The sequence below is a fragment of the Manis pentadactyla genome, chromosome 4 (assembly GCF_030020395.1).
Source record: "Manis pentadactyla isolate mManPen7 chromosome 4, mManPen7.hap1, whole genome shotgun sequence".
Classification (NCBI taxonomy): Eukaryota; Metazoa; Chordata; class Mammalia; order Pholidota; family Manidae; genus Manis; species Manis pentadactyla.
This window is the reverse complement of record NC_080022.1, coordinates 187545384-187565170: the sequence shown is the minus strand read 5'-3', so window position 1 is coordinate 187565170 and position 19787 is coordinate 187545384. Positions and strand designations below refer to the sequence as shown.

The window sequence follows — 19787 nt, the reverse complement described above, 5'->3', positions numbered from 1 at the left end:
ACAAGAAATTAATTGAAAATATATTATAGACCTAAATGTTAGAGCTAAAACTACAAACTTCTAGAAGAAGATAGAGGAGAAAATCTTTATGACCTTGGATTAGGGCAAAGATTTCTTAGATGTGAAATCAAAAGAATGAGAATTTGAGCTTCAACCACATTCAAACCTTTTCTCTTCAGAAGACACTGTTAATAAAAAGGTAAGCTGTTCATTTAAAACAAAATTTGCAAATTGTGTATTCGCTAAAGGACTTGTATCCAGAATATATAAAGGACTTAACACAACTCAGCAACAAGACAAACAACCCAATAAAAAATGTGCATAAGATTTAAATAGACACTTCCCCCAAGAGGACGTATGAATGACAAATAAGCATGTGAAAACATGCCCAACACCATTAGCCATTAAAACCACAAGGAGATTCTACTACGGCCCTGCCAGAATGGATAAAATTAAAAACTGGCATTTCCAAGTATTGGTGAGGATTTAGAACCACTGGAACGGTTGTAAAATTGCAAGTAGAAATTCAGGAAAACAGTTCAACAGTTTCTTGAAAAGGTAAACATACATCTCCCATATGACCCAGTAATCCTACCCCTTGTTATGTTACACAAGAGAAATAAAAACTTATGTTCTTACAAAGGCTTGTCTACAAATATTCCTAACAGCTTTATTCAGAATAATAAAAAACAGACTGGCCCAAATGTCCATCAACGTGTAAATGCGTGAACAAGTTGTAGCCTCCATATATAGTGGACCACTACTCAGCAAAAAGTGAACCAATCACTGATATTTGCAAGGACAAGAATAAGTCTCAAAAGCATTATGCTAAGTAAAAGCAGCCAGACACAAAAGATTACATTTTGTTTCCGTTCATGCGCAACTCCCGAACACGCAAAGCCGCAGTGGCAGTAAACAGGTTCCCGTTGCCAAGGAAGGGGGCTGGTGGAGGGGACTGACTGCAAAGGAGCAGAAGAGAACATTTGGAGATGATGAAAATGTTCTATATGTTAAGATTGCCGTCGTGGTTATCATCTGTAGCATTCATCAAAAAACTCATTAAATTGATGCATTTTATTGGATGTAAATTATATCTCAACTTAAAAAAAAAGAGAATGTGGGTTTGAATCCCATCTCTCCCCCTTCCAGCTGCATAACTGGGGAGATTTTCCTTCTCCGTGCCTGTTGTCTTACCTGTGAAGTGGGTTAATCAGAACAGCCATCTCCCATGGGGTGGGAGTGTTAAATGGACCTATCACACCACCAGTTTCATGTAGCACCCGGTGGCATCTATGTTGGCATTACAGGAAGCGTCCGCACATCCGAGAGGGGACTCGGTGGGGGCACAGAACACCTCAGCCGGCTTGGGGCTCTCCCTCTGAAAACCCAGCCTCCCCCTGCTGGCTCTCGGCCCTGACGTCCTGTGCCACAGCGGTGTGTCCGCACCGTCACTCCCGGCTGGTTGTTGGTGCCGACCGGCCTCAGTCTCCTTGTGGAGCTGCCCCCCACTGCAGCAGATCATCTCAAGCTCCTGTTCTGTGTCCCATTGTAGGAGTTTAAGGCCAGAAAGACCTGGAGAGCCCCCTGGAGCAGATACCCAGGCTTCAGCTCCCCAATGAGGCCTCAAGCTTATATTTTACCTGGATGCAAAGGACTTTCCAGAACCCTGGGGCTAAGGATTCAGCAACTTGAGTTTTTAGATATTGCCACCAACACCTCCCAAACAATTTCTCTGCAGTCCAGTCTTTGGCCACTTATTTGGGCAAAAATCCTCCGGGACTGAAGTGGCAGTGCTGGTGTTTTTGTGTCAGTGGGCACCGAGGCCCTTCTCCTGGGCAGGGTTTTTAAACTCAACACAGCCTCTTCTTCCAGTTCTGTTTCCAGCTGCTCCTCCCCCTGGGTCTTGGCAGGGACAAACGAAGGGCGGAGCCCTCTAAAACCTCACACAGTGGGCAGCCACAGGATGCCGGCGTGGGGGCTCCCTCTCGTGGGTTGCCGGGGGAACAGTGGTCCTCAACCCTGGGTGTACTTTGGAACCACTTGGAAGGCTTTTAAATGCCAGTGTCTGTCCCCTCCCCAGAGATTGTGACTTAATGGGCCTGGGCACTGGGGGTTCATGGTCCCAGGTTGGCAGCTAGAAAGATCTGGAAAGACAGGACAACCCCGGCTCACAACCTGGGGATGCAAGTGGCAGAAACAAAAGAGGGTGTTGATGGCCTCATTTAACCGTGACACTGGGGTTGACCTTCAGGCCAGCTGGACCCAGGAGCCAAAAACCATAGCACTGGGGCCTCGTTCCCCCCAACTCTCAGCTCCACCCTCATCGGGGCTTCCTCAGGCCACAAGCTGGGGTACCAGCAGCTCCAGGCCACGTGCTGCCTACGAGGGTCCCACAGACAATGCAGACCCAGCCTGTCCATGCCCACCTTCTGCTCGTCCCCCTGTCCCCAGCTTCCCCAGTGCCAGCCCCCGGGGCTGGTCCCGATCAAAAGAGTATTTAAATTCAAGTGCAGCCATCAGCCTTCTTGCTCCAGTTATCAAGTCAGCCAACTGCAGCCTTGGGCTGCTGCCACGCAGGATACCCACAGTGAGACCCAGAGGAGGGAGGGGGCGCAGGAAGCCCTGCCAGTAGCCAACCCCAGAGGAAACCTCAGTCAGGTGGTTTCTGGAAATCGAAACTAGATTCAATGTTTGAAGCATTTCCTGGGAGCAGCCTGGCCACGCTGCTCTGTTTACTGGGTTTCTGGGGTGAAGCAGCCTGCAGAGGGTCCTGCAGTGGGGCCTGGGAGGCTCCAGCACAGCTGTCCAGAGGCCCCCAGCAGGTAAGCTCATGCCTCTTGCTCTCAACTGGCCCCTTTCTCTGCTCAGCATAATCTAGTGGGGGCCAAGTCTCCTGTTACACCAGCTGGGGACCTGATGCTCTTCCGGAGCCCAGGGACCATCACTGTTGCTCACAGATCCGTAGGGCCTCTGCGTCCTACTGGGCAGTTTGTTTACTACACAAGGACACCAGCCAGAGGGGTGGGCAGGCTTGGGATTGCGCCCACCGCGCCTTCCTGCCCGGGCCTGCCCCTGCCCAAAAGAAGAGCTTTTTCTAATTTGCACAAAGGCACAATGGGCCAGGGCAGGCAGCCTTGTGCCAGCTTCCCATACGAGAGAGTCAGGCACAGACAGGTGGCCGGGGCCACTCTAAGGGCAGCGACATTCGCCTGCCCTGCACCAGGGGCTTGGCCGGCTGTTTTCTAGGGCCCCAAGCTCCTGTCCCAGGTGAACAAACCTGGTGGTGGTGGCTCTCCAGGGAGCACAGAGGGTGGCCATCCAGGTTTGCTTGGGACTAAGGGTGTGTCCCAGGGCGCAGGACATCAAGCGCTAAAACCGGGCTAGGCCTCGGCAGGCTGGACAGTCGGCCAGCCTGGCCCTCAGCCATCCCCTAAGATGTGGATGCATTGAAGAGAGGGTGGCTGCTGGGCGGACCCCGACCTGCTGCTGACCAGCCGCAGGACGCGGAGCCAGCTGCGTCCCTGGGCCTCAGCTGCTTCGCTTATGAGGTGGGAGGCCAGCAAGGCGTTCGTCAGGAGGGGTGCTGAGGACGCCGCGAGCCCTGACCCCGCCCTCAGCCCGACATCTCTCACCTCTCGCCCCCGGCCTCCTCCCGGGGCAGCCCTGTGCCCTGCCCGCCCCCCTCCCCTCCAGGGCTCACACCACCCACACAGAATGTTCTCTGTTGCCGACCTCCAGGACCACCCACTGAGTTCGGAGGTCTGAAGGTAAAGCCCAGTCCTTAGCAAGGCTCAGCAGGCCTCTCCCATCCCCACGCTGCGCCCCACCCTCCGGCAGCCACACCCTGAGCCTGGTATTCTGAGTTGGGCTCCTGTTCCCACCGTCCTCACTGCCCAGAGAACCCTCAGGCCACACCCTTCATCTCCCTCCTCTGGGCCAGGCGTGCCCCTTCCGTTCTGCGGGGCATGACGCATACCTGCCTGCCATGCTCCACAAGGAGGTGTGAGGACGGGTGGGCACCCATCCTGGTCCCCAGAGCCGCCCGGCTCCTGTCTCACTCTGCTGCCTGCTCCCCCTGCAGGGCAAAGGGCTTACGGGCAAGGCCATGGCCCTCCCGCTGCTCCTCGGGATGTGGCTGCTGGTCACAAGGATCCACGGTGAGCCGAGCCCCTGGGCGGCTGAAGGCACAGTCCGAGAAGCAGCACCCCCGTCCTGTGGGGTGGCCCCTCCTGGCAGATCCGGGCAGGCTTCTGCCTGTTGCCCCAGGCTTTCCCCACCTGTCCCCCCAGGAGTCCTTGCCGTGGCACCCAGGCCCCACCCCCAAGCCCAGAAACCCTCAGGCGGGGACGGCAGGGCCTCTTTCCCACTCTTCCCTGGGGCCCTGCCACTCCCACCGTCAGGTCCCAGGCTCCTCACAGACAGGCAGGGGCTCGGCCTCTGTGCAGGTGGGGATGGGGTCTATGCGCATCTTCCTCCACCTGCCCCTTGAGCTCGGTGGGGTCTTTAAAGCTAATTGTCCAGTGGTCACCTCCATGGGGCGGGGCTTTGATGCTGGCCCTCCCAGTTGGGAGCGGGGTGGGGCGATGTGGTGCGTTCACCCTGGGCTGCCCTCCGATCTTCGTGTTCCCTCCGGAGCCCTGCAGGCGTGAAAGATGGTGACATGCGTCTGGCCAATGGGGACAGTGCCAACGAGGGCCGCGTGGAGATCTTCTACAGAGGCCAGTGGGGGACAGTGTGTGACAACCTGTGGGACCTGACAGACGCCAGCGTCGTCTGCCGGGCCCTGGGGTTTGAGAACGCCACCGATGCTCTGGGCCAAGCCGCTTTTGGGCCAGGTAGGCCTGCTGGGCCCCAGGTCCTCCACAGCTGGGACACACTGCCAAGCAGCCATCCCAGGATGGCCCATCACCTGAGATGGTATTCCTACTGACTTAGCCTTGGCATCAAATAACACAGAGCCCTCGCCGGCCTGCTCACTCACACTGCCGGCACCATTTCCTCTCGCTCAGAAGCTCTGCTCCTGGGAATTTCCCTTCTGGAAACAATTTCCCCCCAAAAGAAACGTGTGTGTGCTGGAAGGTTTCCGCTGCTTCAGTGGCTGTGATTCTGAAAAAAGAAATAATCCAAATATTAGCAAAGGTCAGGTGCATAAATTATGGTATTAATTCGGTGGGATGAAGCTGATTATGAGAGTGAAGGCTAGTTTATGGTCCGATGTCACAATAATAAACCCGCACCCACACTTACCAGCCGACAGACCCTGGGGGGGAAGGTGCACACGGGGGCGCTGTGCTGCTGGGAGGGCTGCCGCTCAGCACTGTGTGGAGCCCCGGGGAGGGGCAGCCCTGTTCCCGGGCCCTTCCTCCCGAGGCCGAGTGCCCCGCGTCCCCTCCAGCCTGTTCTTGCTGTGCCACCAGGATCGGGCCCTATCATGTTGGACGAGGTGCAGTGCATGGGGACAGAGCCCTCGCTGGCCAACTGCAGCTCCCTGGGCTGGCTGAAGAGCAAGTGCAGACACAGGCAAGATGCTGGTGTGATCTGCACCAACGGTGAGCAGGGCGCCCGCACCCAGCCTGAGGCTCTGCCTGCCCCTCCCCAGCACACGCTGCCCTCCACACTGCCTGCACGCCTGTGCAAAGGCTCACAGCTGAGGCCGCTCTCCAGGAGGGGGCCGAAAGCCCAGGCATCCCACCACTTCCCAGCAACCCATCCCAGACCCTTCACTGCCCTGTAGAGGACCTGCTCAGAGGTTTATCAGGCAACGTGCCACATTCCAAACCCACGTGATGCCTACATGCTCCAGGCTTGTCTCTTTAAACGCCAACCTTTTCTTTTTGTTCTCATTTCTGAAACACTGCACACAGCGCCCCAGGTGCTTAGCCAGCGTGCTGAGTGTGCTTTAGCCATTTGCTGATGGCGGATGGGCCTGGGCCTGCCGCTGAGCCCTCCCCCATCCCTGGCTCCGGCTGTGTTCTGAGTGGCCTGGCTGCTGCACTTTAAGCCCTTGGGTCCCAGTTTGATCGTTGTTTGTTGCCCTCCTGCAGCCACTTGCCGTTTCTGGGCTTGCACACCAGGCCTGGGGCACATGTGGCCTCTAAGGCTCGGGGCCCACCACAGGAAGCAGGGTATTCACACAGGACAGAGCATCCCGTGGAGGGCTCACATTGCAGGGCAGGAAAGCAGCCCTGATGGGGGCCCCATGGCAAGTGGTGGCCAGACCAGAGGGGGCCCAGAGTCTGAGGTACAGGGAGGGAGGGGGAGCTGAACCTACCTGGTTTAATTGTTGGAATGGACTCAAACCTATTTGGCAAAGAAAGAACAGAGGGGATTTAGTTCCTGCTTGGCTTTGGGAGGGGCTGAGGAAGGGGACGCCTCACCCCCTGAACCGCCCTGGGGCCTTGAGATCCTCTGAGCCCCAGTCCCTGAAGGAGGCTGGAAGGGCCCCCAAAGCTGTAACCTGAGTTGCTGTAAGACCCTCACTCTTAAGACCATCAAACCAGGGAGAAGGTTTGGGTGTAGAAGGTCACATCGGGGGGAGTGATGTCACCTTCTAGGAGTTGGTGCCTCCAAATCCACCACCCAGAGGGGCGGCCTGGCCTTGGGGAAGCAGATGGGCTAAGCAGGGTGTCAGTGGGGGGGCCCTGGCCTTGGCAGGTCCCAGCCTTCCCAGGAGCCTTCCTGAGTTCACGGGGCAGAGGGGAAACAGTCCAAGAGCGGAAGGGCTTTCCAGGCACGGAGAGGGAGAGTTCCTGGCCTCCTAACGGGACACACTCCCCTCTGCCCTTCTCAGAAACCAGAGGCATCTACACCCTTGACCTGTCCAGTGAGCTCCCTGCAGCCCTTGGGCAGATCTTTGACAACCAGATGGGCTGTGACCTGTCCATCAGGGTGAAGGTGGGAGAGGAGGAGGACCTGGGCTTCTGCGCCCACAGGCTGATCCTGTCTGCCAACCCCGAGGCCCGGGCACTGTGCAGGGAGCCAGGCCACAACATCACCATGAGAGTGGACGCTGAGTGCGCACCTGTCGTCAGAGACTTTGTCAGGTGAGTGCCCTGGGGCCAGCGGCAGGGCGCCGGGCAGCATCCCCAGGGCCGCCCTCCCCTCCAGAAGTAAACACCAGGGTAAGGGATACGACGCCTTCTGCAGCAGTGCTTTCACGCACTCACACGCACACAGCACGCAGACACACATACCCACGCTCATGCACACACACGTGCATACCCTCGGTGTATATTCACGCACGTGCTCACAGTCACACGTGGCACACTCATTCTCACACTTCTGTGCAGACATTCCCGCACTCGTGTGTGCACACACACAGTCACACCTGCACCCTCAACATGGGCCAATTCACATTCTCATGTACACATAAATACATCTGCTTTCAGGAAATGCTGTGTAAATCCCTCCCTAGGTCACCCCTCACTATGACAGAAGTTTCAAAATGCTCTGTGGATTACCAATTCTCCATGAAAAGACCTGGACTTGGTGACTGGGGCTGTCGCCCTTCCCGCCAGCGCCCTGCTGGGGGGGCGTCCTCTCTGTCACCACTCAGTGGCCTCCTGGGGGTTTGTGTGTGAAAGCAGCCATTCCAGAAAGAGCTGCAGGTATTAAAGCTGCACACTCCCATCCTGATGACCCAAAGCTCTGGAGAGCTCAGAGGGACATGGGAACACAAGTGGCCATCAGAACAGAGGAGGAGGGTTTCTCTCTAGCCAAGTATGAGAACTTGGCAGCTGTCCCGTGTCCCCCCTGGTGGGACTGACTTTCATCAAATGTTTGGGAATGAGGGCAGGGGCCATTCCTGCCTGCCAGGCCCCAGGTGCATCCCTGCCCTGGGTCAGCGCTCAGGGATTCCCTGGAGCCTCCGGCCATGCACTCTGCTCCCTCTGTGTCTCCCCACATCTCCCTGTCCCTCTGTCTGTCTTTGTCTCCCTGTCCCTCTGTCTGTCTCTGTCTCCCTGTCCCTCTGTCTGTCTGTCTATCTCTGTCTCCCTGTCCCTCTGTCTGTCTGTCTCTGTCTCCCTGTCCCTCTGTCTGTCTGTCTGTCTCTGTCTCCCTGTCCCTCTGTCTGTCTGTCTCTGTCTCCCTGTCCCTCTGTCTGTCTGTCTGTCTCTGTCTCCCTGTCCCTCTGTCTGTCTCTGTCTCCCTGTCCCTCTGTCTGTCTGTCTCTGTCTCCCTGTCCCTCTGTCTGTCTGTCTCTGTCTCCCTGTCCCTCTGTCTGTCTGTCTCTGTCTCCCTGTCCCTCTGTCTGTCTGTCTGTCTCTGTCTCCCTGTCCCTCTGTCTGTCTGTCTCTGTCTCCCTGTCCCTCTGTCTGTCTGTCTGTCTCTGTCTCCCTGTCCCTCTGTCTGTCTCTGTCTCCCTGTCCCTCTGTCTGTCTGTCTCTGTCTCCCTGTCCCTCTGTGTGTCTGTCTCTATCTCCCTGTCCCTCTGTCTGTCTGTCTGTCTCTGTCTCCCTGTCCCTCTGTCTGTCTCTGTCTCCCTGTCCCTCTGTCTGTCTGTCTCTGTCTCCCTGTCCCTCTGTCTGTCTCTGTCTCCCTGTCCCTCTGTCTGTCTGTCTCCCCGACCCTCTGTCTCTCTCTGTCTGTCCCTCTGTCCCTCTCTGTGTCTCCCTGTCCCTCTGTCTCTGTCTGTCTGTCTCCTTGTCCCTCTGTCTGTCTCTGTCTCCCTGTCCCTCTGTCTGTCTCTGTCTCCCCGTCCCTCTGTTCTCTCTGTCCCTCTGTCCCTCTCTGTGTCTCCCTGTCCCTCTGTCTCTGTCTCTGTCTCTGTCTGTCTCCTTGTCCCTGTGTCTCCCAGTCCCTCTGTCCCTCCCTGTGTCCCCTGTCCCTCTCTGTGTCTTTCCCTCTCCCAAGAGAGGCTGCCGTGAGCTGGGTGCCCCTGGCCGTGGTCCCCCTTTCTGCCTTTCAGTGTGTTTCTTCCCTGACGGTGGAGCAGGGCCGAGGGATCTGCCTGAGGCCTGGGGGTGGGCGGCCTGCAGGAGGCCGCAGAGTGGGCTCAGGCGGGGCCTTCACTCCGCATCTGGGCTGCGGGGTTGCCGGGGCCTGGGAGCCGCCCCTCTGAACTCATAGGAGAATTAAGAGGCCGGGATGGAACTTTCTGCAGGGTCTCCCCCATGGCAGCACCATTAACAGGGCCCTCGCTGGCACTACTGCCAGTGACAGGCAGGGCCCAGGGGCACTGAGCCCTGTGCATCGCCTGCTGCTGTCCTGGGGACCGGTCGCGGCTGGCGCATCCCAAGCGGTGGGCAGAGATGGCCTCTCCTGCCTCACGTGCTGTGGTGGCACAGCAGGGAGCCCGCAGCACAGACTCTAGTGGGTGCCGGAGGGAGGGGCCCTGCGGGCGCTGCTGTGCCCGGTCTTCAGGTGGGTGCCGTGGTGGCAGGTCCGGGGCTCCCTGGAAGGCTCAGCATTCAGGAGAGGCTGCCTGGCTCTGGGTGCCCTGTGGCCGTAGGGAGAATTTGGTTCTTCCTGATGGCCATACTCACTCACCATGTCCCTGGGGTCGGTGGTGGGCCTGGCCTGGTGTTTCCTCTCAGCTTTGTCCAAACGTGCCGTCAGGCAGCAGAGCAGGTGTCGGTGGTGCGCTGCCTTACGTGGCAGATGGAGGCAACCAGGTGGTGCGGTGTCATGGGGACACAGGACGGGGGCACAAGGCAGGCGGAAGGGAGGGGCACTGCAGCCCTGCCGCCGGCCTGGCAGGTCCGGGCACCAGGGCCCTCAGAGGCCAGGCTCAGCCCCGCCAATGAGGATGGTGGCGTTGAGGGAGCAGGGGGAGCAGGAGCTGGTGGGGCCGCCTGTCTCACAGATGGGGGACAAAGCGCCCCTAAACGACCCTGGGATCCGCCAGCTGTCGGTGCACACGGCTCTAAGTGAACATGAGATGGCAGTGTGGGTTGACCCAAGAGAGAAATCAGGGCACCGAATGCCTTTTGAAACAGTTGGCACCCCTGAGTGTGTCAGTGGGTCAGAGACAAGAGTAATAGACGGTCGGTCAGAGGCACAGACGCAGGGGCACCTGTTGTCCTGCAGGGGTGACCAGGTGGCCAGCTCCCACTCCCGCTCCGCCCCCCCAGGTACCTCTACTCCCGAAGGATAGACGTCTCCCTGTCATCGGTGAAGTGCTTCCACAAGCTCGCCTCTGCCTTCAGGGCCAAGCAGCTCCAGAGCTACTGTGGGCGCCTCTTTGCCGTCCTCCTTCCCCAGGACCCCTCTTTCCAGACGCCCCTGGACCTCTATGCCTACGCCCTGGCCTCCCGGGACCCGGTGCTGGAGGGGCTGTGCGTGCAGTTCCTGGCCTGGAACTTCGAGGCGCTGATGCAGGCTGAGGCCTGGCCCGGCGTCCCCACAGCCCTGCTCCAGGTCCTGCTCGCCAGGAGCGAGCTGGCCGTGCCCAGCGAGCTGGCCCTGCTGGCGGCCCTGGACGCCTGGAGCCAGGAGAAGCGTGCCTCCCGCCGGGAGATGGAAGGCCTGCTGGAGAAGGTCCGCTTCCCCATGATGCTGCCCGAGGACCTCTTCGAGCTGCAGTTCAACCTGTCCCTGTACTGGAGCCACGAGGGGCTCTTTCAGAGGAAGATTCTGCAGGCGCTGGAGTTCCACACGGTGCCCTTCTGGCTGCTGGCCCAGCACAGAGGCCTCAACCTCAGCCAGGACACCTTCAGGCCGCGGCTCTACACCTCGCCCACCTGGAGCGCCTCTGTGACAGGCAGCTCCCGGGCCTCCTCCCGCTATCGGTACAACCCCTACCGGTCCTTCCAGACCCCGTCACACCCCAGCTTCCTCTTCCGGGACCAGCAGGTCTCCTGGACTCTCGTCTACCTCCCCACAGTCCAGAGCTGCTGGAACTACGGGTTCTCATGCTCCTCTGACGAGGTCCCCGTCCTGGGCCTCACCAAGTCCGGCTACTCGGACCCCACCATCGGCTACGACAACAAAGCGCTGATGCTCTGCAGGGGGCGCTTCGTGGCAGACCTCACTAGCTTCGAGGGCCCGAAGGCCATGATCCCCAGCGCCCTGGGCACCAACAGTTCCAGGAGTGCCTCCTCCTTCCCCTGCCCCGCGGGGTCCTTCGGCAGCTTCCGCGCAGTCATCCGCCCGTTCTACCTGACCAACTCCTCCGGCGTGGACTAGGCGGGAGGCTGGGGGGCACAGGGGCAGCGGGGCGGAGAAGCCGGGGCTTCCCAGGATGCCTGAGCCCCAGAGCGTTTCCCATTCTTTACCCCCTTCCTCTCTGCAACCACCTCCCACGACAGCCACCAGGTGTCCCCCCTGCTTCAGCGGAGCTTTCTGAGCTTAAAGAAATTACTAGAAGGTTTCCAGTAGTGCTCACCACAGGTGCAAAGAAGTCCCAGCTCTCCCAGGACAGCTGGCTGGTGTCCAGGTGGGAAGCAACGAGACCCAAGCGCGGTGGCTGTGGCATTTCCACGCCACCTTTCCCTTCCCCAGTCCTCCGTCATCCCTAGTCTGTGATCATTAAACTTGCACCATGTTTCCCGGGTTCTCTGGTTCATGCAGAAAGCATGACTGCGTCCATTCTGCACTTAGACCGCAGGGCCGGGAGCGCAGGCAATGAGCAGACACCGTCCCTGTCCTCATGAAGGGGCCAAAAGGGTGACTGCAAGTGAACACCCCCACCCCCCCCGGGTGATTACAGATCAGAATAACGGGTGACGGAAGCCAGAGCAGGGGCTGGGGAGGCACAGGTGGACTCACACTAGGCCTAATCTCCATGGGGAAGTGGGGAGTGAGGAGCAGAGGTGTGTGGGAAACAGGGAGTCCGGGTAAACAGAGCAGTGTGGGCCCAGGCCCTTCCCTCCATGCGTCCTCACACAGGTGCCCAGGGATGAGGGGCGGAGATTCTCATCTCAGCATTGTTTGTAAGAACGAAAACTTGGGAGACAACCCAAATACCCACAAACAGGGCGACAGAAAGACACCCACACGGGGCAGGGCAGGCAGAAGGACGTGCTAGAAGGGTACTGGTCAGATAACCAGAACCTCTGGAGAGGAACCGCCTGCGAGGAAGCCTGCAGCTCCGCATTGAGCCGTCGGATTGGCAGTCTGGGGAGACCCAGGGAACCGTTCCTGTCCCTGCTCTTCTCCGTCAGCCTCGGAGCCACGGCCCCGTCCCCTGACGGTCAGAAGAGCTGCCCCATGGGGCCCTCGGGCCTTCCTTCCTCACCCATTTGGCGGGACCAAGGGCTCAGGGAGTCCACAGGCTGGGTGCCAGTCCTAGCTTCCAGGTCAGTGGACGTGTCTCGTGTGGAAGCCTGTCTCTAGTGGGTAGAAAGCCCCTAAACCACCAGAGCCCAGAGCTTCGGGGTCGGGAAGCAAAGTGCTTGCCCCTGGATGGGCAGCGTGCAGCATGGGCGCCACGAGCTCCCCCTGTGCCAGGCAGGCTGTGGAAGAAGCCCCCAGTGTGTGCCACAGACAGAGGCAGGGTATGTGGGCTTTGGTTTGGTTTTGGTGTTTTGGTGGTAAGTGATGGGAGTGGGGCAGCTCTAGGATTGCCTAGGACGCTGTTGGCATATCAGCAGACCCAGGTTCTTCCCTCTTTGGCCACAAGCCCCTTCTGTGTCACGGGCCCTCGTCCAACATGGCCCCTCATACCTGCTCGATCTGGGGTCCAGCATGCCACCAGTTCCATTAGTGCAGGGACAGTGGCACTGGGGCCAGAGGGCGGGGACGGGGGGGCATTCCGAATCTAGAACGCATGTCGGTACCCCGGGTAGAAGGCGGCCCCCATGAGCTGCGGCCATCAGAGCGGGCTGCTCCATCTGGGCACCATGAGCTGCCAGCTAAGGGCTTGGGGGCAAACGCCAGGTCACACCGAGACCAAGGCAAGCCCATGCAAAGCCTCCCTCCCTGCCGGCTGCCTGGAGAGCCGGAAGAGCAGGAAGAGCAGGCCCTTGTAGCTGGGGAGGGGGCAGTGACACCCCCAGAGCAGCCTGCCTCGCCCCAGGGTGGGAGTCTGTGCTGCAGGGGCACCTTCTGGTGAAGTCATGGGACACAAACGTCCTCTGTGACCCCAAGCCCTCTGTCCTCGTCCTCTTCCCAGAGCCCATCCTCCATCTCCCCTTCTACCCGAGACCGTCTGCCCAAACCCCCAGCCACCTCACGCCGACTTCCCTCCATCCAAGGTGAGAATGAAACTCCTTCGAAGGGAGGTCCCCTTCCTGCCGGGCAACAGTGCCACAGAATTTTCTCCCATCGGGTGGTCGCCTGGGGCACACCCTGTTGCAGCCTGCATTTTCCACAAGGCTGGGGAGCTGAGGGGGATGGACCTGTGATGTGGGATGGCAGCAGCTTGCAGGTGCCCAAGTGGAGGCGGGTGGAGGGCAGCTCTGGACCCTCGTTCAGGTGTTGGGACCAAAAACTGTGGCTCAGGAAGAGAGAGGCTGCCTGTGGAACAGGGCAGGTGTGACTCCACTCCAAACCCCTGGGCACCTCCTGAGTGGCTTTCCCATCAGCCCTGGGTGCCCAGTGCGCCTTTGTGCATCTTGAGCACCCCTGGGTCAGCGGCTCGTGACAGCCATGCACACAGCGGCCTGTGCCCGCCGACAAGCCGCCTCACACTGTGGTTCCAGCCTTTGTCATGAGTCAAGGGCTGGAGCAGCACCCCATGTGTGGTGTGCGTCACCTCAAAAGTCCACAGAGACCTATTGGAAGTTGTGGAGGGCCCCTTTGCTAAGTGGCCAGGGGCCACCTGTCTTCACTTCAGTCCAGGGGAGTGACTATGACATGGTGAGATGGCGGGAGGCAGACACAGAGTCAGAGAGACGGCGCGGACCTGAGATGGGCGGGTGGGGAGTCGTCCACAGCAGCGGCCGTTCCCAGGGCCAGGCTGTGTTCGTCTGCTCCGGTCAGGCCGCATCCGGGACAGTGGCGGGGGCCGGGTGGGATGTCTGCCTGGTGTAGTTCGGGGTACTCTAGGAACTAAGTACTTTACACAGCCTGCAAAGCCTTTCCCTGGAGTTCCGGGTCACCTGGTAAATGGCCTGGGGGAAGGTTCTCTGTGCTGCACAGACTAGGCAGGTTACTACGGGCCCTTGCCCTGAGGTATTTGCCCACTTGTTTGCAAAGAGACTCCAGTGACCCAGGGATTGGGAGAAGGGTTGTGACTCTGCCATCGTGGCTCAGTTGCCTCTGCTCACCAGTTCTTGAGTTGTTTCAATAATGCACATCAAATAAGAACCTTGCAGCTGCCCATCCATTTCGGTTCTGAGCACCTCATGAGCAGCTGGGCACATCCACCCCACTGCAGTCGGGGAGGCTTTTCCAGCTGTGGGCTCTCGCGGGGGCCTCTCTGCCTACAGAGACAAGCCACAGGGCCCTTTCTAGGGTCTGGTGCCTACTTCCCCAGTGCATGTCCCAGGGGCCTTCAGGTAGTGGCTCTGTCAGCATCTGCCCAGAATAGGGGCCAGGGAGTGACCGCACAAGGCACACACTTCGTGGGTCCTGGCTCCTGGCTTCCTTTCTCTGCATCATCCTGAGGAATTCATGGGCCACCGGGGAGTCCAGTTTCCAGCCAACCAGCCGAGGAGATTGTTTGCATCACTCTCAGCTGCTCAGGGCAGCGATGAAGCCACACCTCTGACGAGAGCACCTGTGCTAGACATTTTTAGCTTCAGCTTCATATAATGAACACAGTAAATAGCAGTGGCTTATATGATATACTTTATTTTTCTCTGATGTGGAAGAGAGAAGTCTTTTCGGAGGTAGGTTTCTTCTCCTTTTTCACCACTATCCTAGCATGTGACTACCATGCTCAAGGTTCCTTCATTGTTCTTAATGCTACTGGAATCCTGGCCATCATGGCTGCCTTTCAGGAAGCAGGAAGAATGTAAGACAAAAGGGCAAAGGGCTCTTCCCTGAGGCTGAGTGCTTGCAGAATGGATGGGAAGGCTAGAGATGCAGGCTTGGGAACTGAGCAGGAATTGAGGAAGCTAGTGTTCCACTTACATGTCACCGACTAAGGAACCGCTCCAACACTGAGCAGCTTACTAGCACCACCGTTCATTTGCACATGACCCCGTGGGTTATGATTTGCACTGGGCTCAGCTGGGATGGCTCATCTTTGCTCTGCATGGTGCTGGCTGGGCTCATACACATCAGGGGCCTCATCTAGGAGGGCAGGGCCCCTCCTCTATTTAGTCTCTCATCCTGGTGGGCACTACCCTGGGCTCAGTCACGTGGTGGCAGTGTTCCATGGTGCGAGGTGCAAGGCCTCCTGAGGCTCAGGCTTGGAACTCACCCACAAGGTCACGAGGCCAGCACAGACCCAAGGGTTGGGGAAGTAGATTCTACCTCCTGATAGAGGAGCTGCCATTTGAAATCAGCCATAGACAGAAGCTGGGATACCAGGACTCGGATAGTCGGGTAGGGGTGGGAACTACCACTCCCCTTTCTGTGGACATGCCTACTGGCTCGTGGACCGTGGATTCCCTGCTACAGCTGTTTGGCCACCCCCAGCAAGCATTCTGAGCCATTCCGGCCACGTTGAGCCACACACATCGCAGACCCAAGGCTCTGTGAGGCCACCTGGGAGCAACGGCCTGGTCCCTTCGGCGGGCACGGTGGCAGTCTCCAAAATGCAGGACGGAGATTCAGATGCCCTGAGGAATGGTTGAACACATTACAGGCCCTCCACGGAGTGGAGCATCTAAAGGACTTCGCAGACCTGTGTGTACCGACATCAAAGATCTTCAAGAGACAACTTCAAATGAGACAAGCAAGCAAGCCTGTGGCCCGCCGAGCATTCTCCCAGGGGTCGCCCCCTGATTGTCTGCCGAGTCTCCCAGCTTTCCCCTTCCCAAAATGACCTGATGTTCCTTCCAGCAAAAACCCCACCCCCACCCCCCAGCGCTGGGCAGCAGCCTGGGGGATCCCCCATCCTCTCTGCCCCGGTTACAGGTTTGGGATGCGCTTGGCTGGGGGTAGGGACATGTGACTGTGTTAGTGCCTCTTTTGGGGGTGGACCCATGGGCGACCCCTTCACCTTGAAAACTCTGGTGTACCCCTCGTGCAAGGAAGGGCTTTCATTGTTCCGTTCTTTATTTTTTCACTGAGTCTATGTGACCCAAGGAAGGGTTTTTAAAAGCCGCCTCTTTGCCGCACCGGCCCTCAAGCCCCGGTTCCAGCCCCAGCCTCACACAGACATGCCCCTCACTGCCCGAAAGGCCTGGAATTCGCAGTGCCCCACCCGCAGGGCCCCAGGCAAAGGTGGCAGGCCCTGGGCCTCCCGAGAGCTGGACAGAAAAGGTTTGATGTGGCAGCAGCTGATCTTTGAAAGAATGTCGCTGGGGGGGAAATGCCAGGAGCTCAGAGCCAAGCACGTGGTAGCTGCAAACAGCCGGGGAAGAATGTGGAGCCGGCCCCGCGGGCCCCTGGTCCTCGCCGTCGCTCCCTGGTCCTCACTGCCGCGCCTGGCAGGGCTGAGCTGTGGGGAGCAAGGGCCAGCCTCAGCCTGGGGAACAGATGCTCCCCGGCAACCGCGCCCGGGAGGGGCTGGCAGGTGCGGAGGGCTGTGGCCTGGTGCTGAGCAGGGGGACTGCCGGGATGGGGGCGCAGCGGGGCGGTTTGGGCAAAGGAAATAGACACGCTGAGGAGCGTATCCGGGGGTCCCCGTCCACAGGAGCTTGGGGCGCACTGTGGATTGGGAGCAGGGTCCCGAAGCGCCGCTGCCTCCCGGCTCCTCCTCAGGACTTGCTCAAGCAGGCGCAGCCAGGAGCAAGCCCGAGGGGGCCAGCACCTCTGGCCCCCAAGCCGCTAGCCCAGTGCAGTGGGGGGCCTGTCTCCAGCCTGTCCGGCCCGCCTGAGATCCGGGGCCTGGTGGACACGCAGGCCCGACTTCCGGGGAGGGCAGGAATCCAGTCTCGGGTCAGCCTGCTGGAGTTGCTGTCACAGATCGCCATGACCTGGGAGCTCGGAGCAACACGGACTGATTCTCGCACAGTCTGGAGGCCAGACGTCCAAGAGCGAGGGGTCGGCAGGGCTGCTTCCTTCCGGAGGCCCTGAGGGGGCGTCTGTCCAGGCTTCTCTGCCAGCTCCTGGGGGCCACCTGCCGTCCTCGGTGCTGCGAGGCTTGCAGCTGCAATGCTCTGGTCTCTGTCCCCGTCAGCACATGGCCTTCCATCTGTGTCTCTGTGTCTGTCTTGGTTTCCCTGTCCTTCTCTTATGAGGACACCAGCCAGTGGATTCAGCTCCCCCAGCCCCTCCCATCTCCCAAGTCCCTGCCTGAACCCAGAGGGACCAGCCTCTCCAAAGGAGGCCTGGAGACAACTGGTGCCTCTTCTGCCTCTCCTTTCTCGAGCATCTGGGCGACACTGTTTGGCCATCACCTGTTTAAAGAGCCCCTTGGGCACTGTCACCCCAAGGCTGCATGGGGATGCCGGAGCTGACTTCCCAAAGCAGGAAGCTGCTCTTGGAATTTTAGCAAAATGATGCCTTAGTTTTACCATTAAAAAGGAGTACCCCACCTACTGGGGCAGTGAAGGGTGGGGTGACCTGCTGAAAGGTCCCCAGCCCAGCGAACTGGACGGCTGGCGCCCTAGTTACGTGGTGAAGAGCAGCCAGGGGTATCCCTGACGGTGGTCCCCTCACAGGGAAAGGAGCGTCACCAGCCACCACCCGCCCGAATCCTTCTCTGGTCAGCGAACTTCTTTCCTCTTTAGAATGTACACAGCTGATTTATTTTTCTGGAACATTCTGGCTCCTCTTCCCCAGGTTAATCCCTGTGCATCCTTCAGGTCTCAGGGCTTCTCAACCTCAGAGGAGCCCCAGATCTCAGGCTCTGGCTAAAAGGGGCCTGAGCTTCTGCACTTCTAACTAGCTCCTGGTAATGCCGGCGCTGCTGGCTGCAGACCTCACTTTGGGAACCAGTGGCTCAGACGCAGGACCTCCGTCTTCAGCGCCAGCTCAGCCACCCTGCCTGACGCCACGACACTCTGCGTCCCCCTGCAATGGCCCTTCCTCAGGGCAGAACCGATCCCCGCTGTTGTCTCTGCCACAGCGAGACTGAGTTCATCTTTTCCAGGTCACACCCCAGGAGTGCCCAGCACTGAGGGGCATCGTAGTGAGGCTGTGAGTCGTGGCTGAATGAATGAATCTGCTCAGGCACCAGCACCAAGTTAACGGCCCCTACAGACCTGTGCCAGCCTTGCCCACTGCGCCTGCACCCTCAGGACCAAACCCAAGCCCTTGTTTAGGGTCAGAAGTAAAGGAGGTGAAGAAGCAGCGGGATGCGGGCCCAGTTCAGGTCGGCTTCAGCTCAGGTCACCTGAACAATAGTTTTCAAAGTGGGGCAGAGTCAGAGGACCTGGGGAGCTCATTAGCAGTGCAAACTCTTGGGCTGCCAGGTCTCAAGAATTTGTCAGAAACCCTGGGGAAGGGGTGCGCCGGTGTTTCCAGAGCCCTGCAGACATTCCGGAACATGCAGCGCAAAGCCTGGGCTAGACCAGGGACGGCTACCATGGCTGCGGTGTCCTGGGATCACCGGGGACTTTGAAAGCTCCCGCACTGCCAGTCTGCACCGCGGTTAAATGCTCTGACCCCGAACAAGGGGCTTTTTCCTCCCGACACCTCCCGTGTGGTGTCATTTCCAGAGCCCCTTCTCCAGCTCTCTGACACTAACCACCCGGAGTCAGCACAGACCCTGAAGCAGGGTGCTCAGTCCCATAACTTCAGACACTCCTCCCAGGTCCCAAGAGGGCCCCCGCATTCTCCCCCTGATGTTTGATGATTTGCTAGGATGGCCCCCAGAACTCAGGGAAACACTTATTATTACCAGTTTATTTTAAAAGGACGCAACGCAGGAACAGCCAGGTGGAGAGATGCCCAGAGCAGGTATGGGGAAGGGGCGTGGGCCTCCAATGCTCTCTGGGTGTGCTGCCTGCCCAGCACCTCTGCCTGTTCACGGGCCGGGTGCTCTGGAGCCCCGTGTTTAGGATTTCATCAGCATGATCACTCAGACCACTGGCCACTGAGGAGTAACGCGACTCCAGTCCTCTCCCCAGCCCAAGGTCGTAGTGTGGGACTGTGAGCTCCGAGCTTCTGATCACAGGGCCGCCGGCCCCATGTCCAATAGCCGCCTATTTAGCACAGACTCAGGCGTGGCTCCTGAGTACCAAAAGGTGCTCTGTCATCACCTCATTCAGGAAATCCAAAGGGTTTGGCAGCTGAGAAGACCAAGACAAAGACCTAGCATATCGCAGTCCCCCCATCCCTTTCTGTGGGGCGGCCCTGTTCTGGCTCTGCGGCTCTGGTTCCTGTTTGCTGCCCTGGGGGGTGGGGACTGTCACAGGACGGGAGAGGAGGGTGGACTGGCCTCTCCCCAGGACGGTGCCCGCAGCCATGGGGGCAGGAGGGGCGGCCCTGGACAGCTTGGGGCGGTGCCGAGTGTCATGTGCTAAGCAGCTGCTCCCCATCAGACCAGCCTCCAGCCCTTTCTGAGGAGCCGTGTGCAAGAGGCTTTTGCTCCAGTCGCAGCAGCAGACCCCGTACAGGGATAGTAGCACGGAGGACCGTTGCCTTGACAACACAAAGACGGGGGAGGCGATGGTAACCAGCGCTGTTTTTGACCTTCGCCGTCCTTGGGCTGGTGGCTTTCTCACCTCCCTGCTCCACCACTGGGGCCAGTCCCAAGCCACTGAGGAGATGTAATCTCAAGGAAGGCCTGTGGCAACCCCTCCCCACCACCCTCTTCACTTAGAGGGCTGCTGCCTGTCATATCATGTATAAATCTCACCAGGAGGCGCAGAGGAATCCGGTGCCTGCAGAACATGCTGAAAGCA

General features: G+C 59.0%; 1 protein-coding gene across 4 annotated transcripts in view; it reads left to right on the top strand.

Annotated features, from left to right (window-relative positions):
• Positions 1–11487, top strand: part of CANT1 (calcium activated nucleotidase 1) — a 28580-nt gene extending 17093 nt beyond the window's left edge. For 2 of the 4 annotated variants that reach the window (XM_036910447.2, XM_036910448.2), the window contains exons 4-8: positions 4082–4157; positions 4636–4835; positions 5418–5549; positions 6791–7043; positions 10074–11487. In XM_036910447.2, coding sequence (XP_036766342.2) covers positions 4082–4157; positions 4636–4835; positions 5418–5549; positions 6791–7043; positions 10074–11127 — 1715 coding nt within the window. In that variant the 3' untranslated portion in view covers positions 11128–11487. Of the gene's footprint in view, positions 1–2672; positions 2823–4081; positions 4158–4635; positions 4836–5417; positions 5550–6790; positions 7044–10073 lie in introns of those variants that run through there. The other 2 variants (XM_036910449.2, XM_036910450.2) reach the window with 2 other exon arrangements.
• Positions 11488–19787: the final 8300 nt, after the last annotated feature.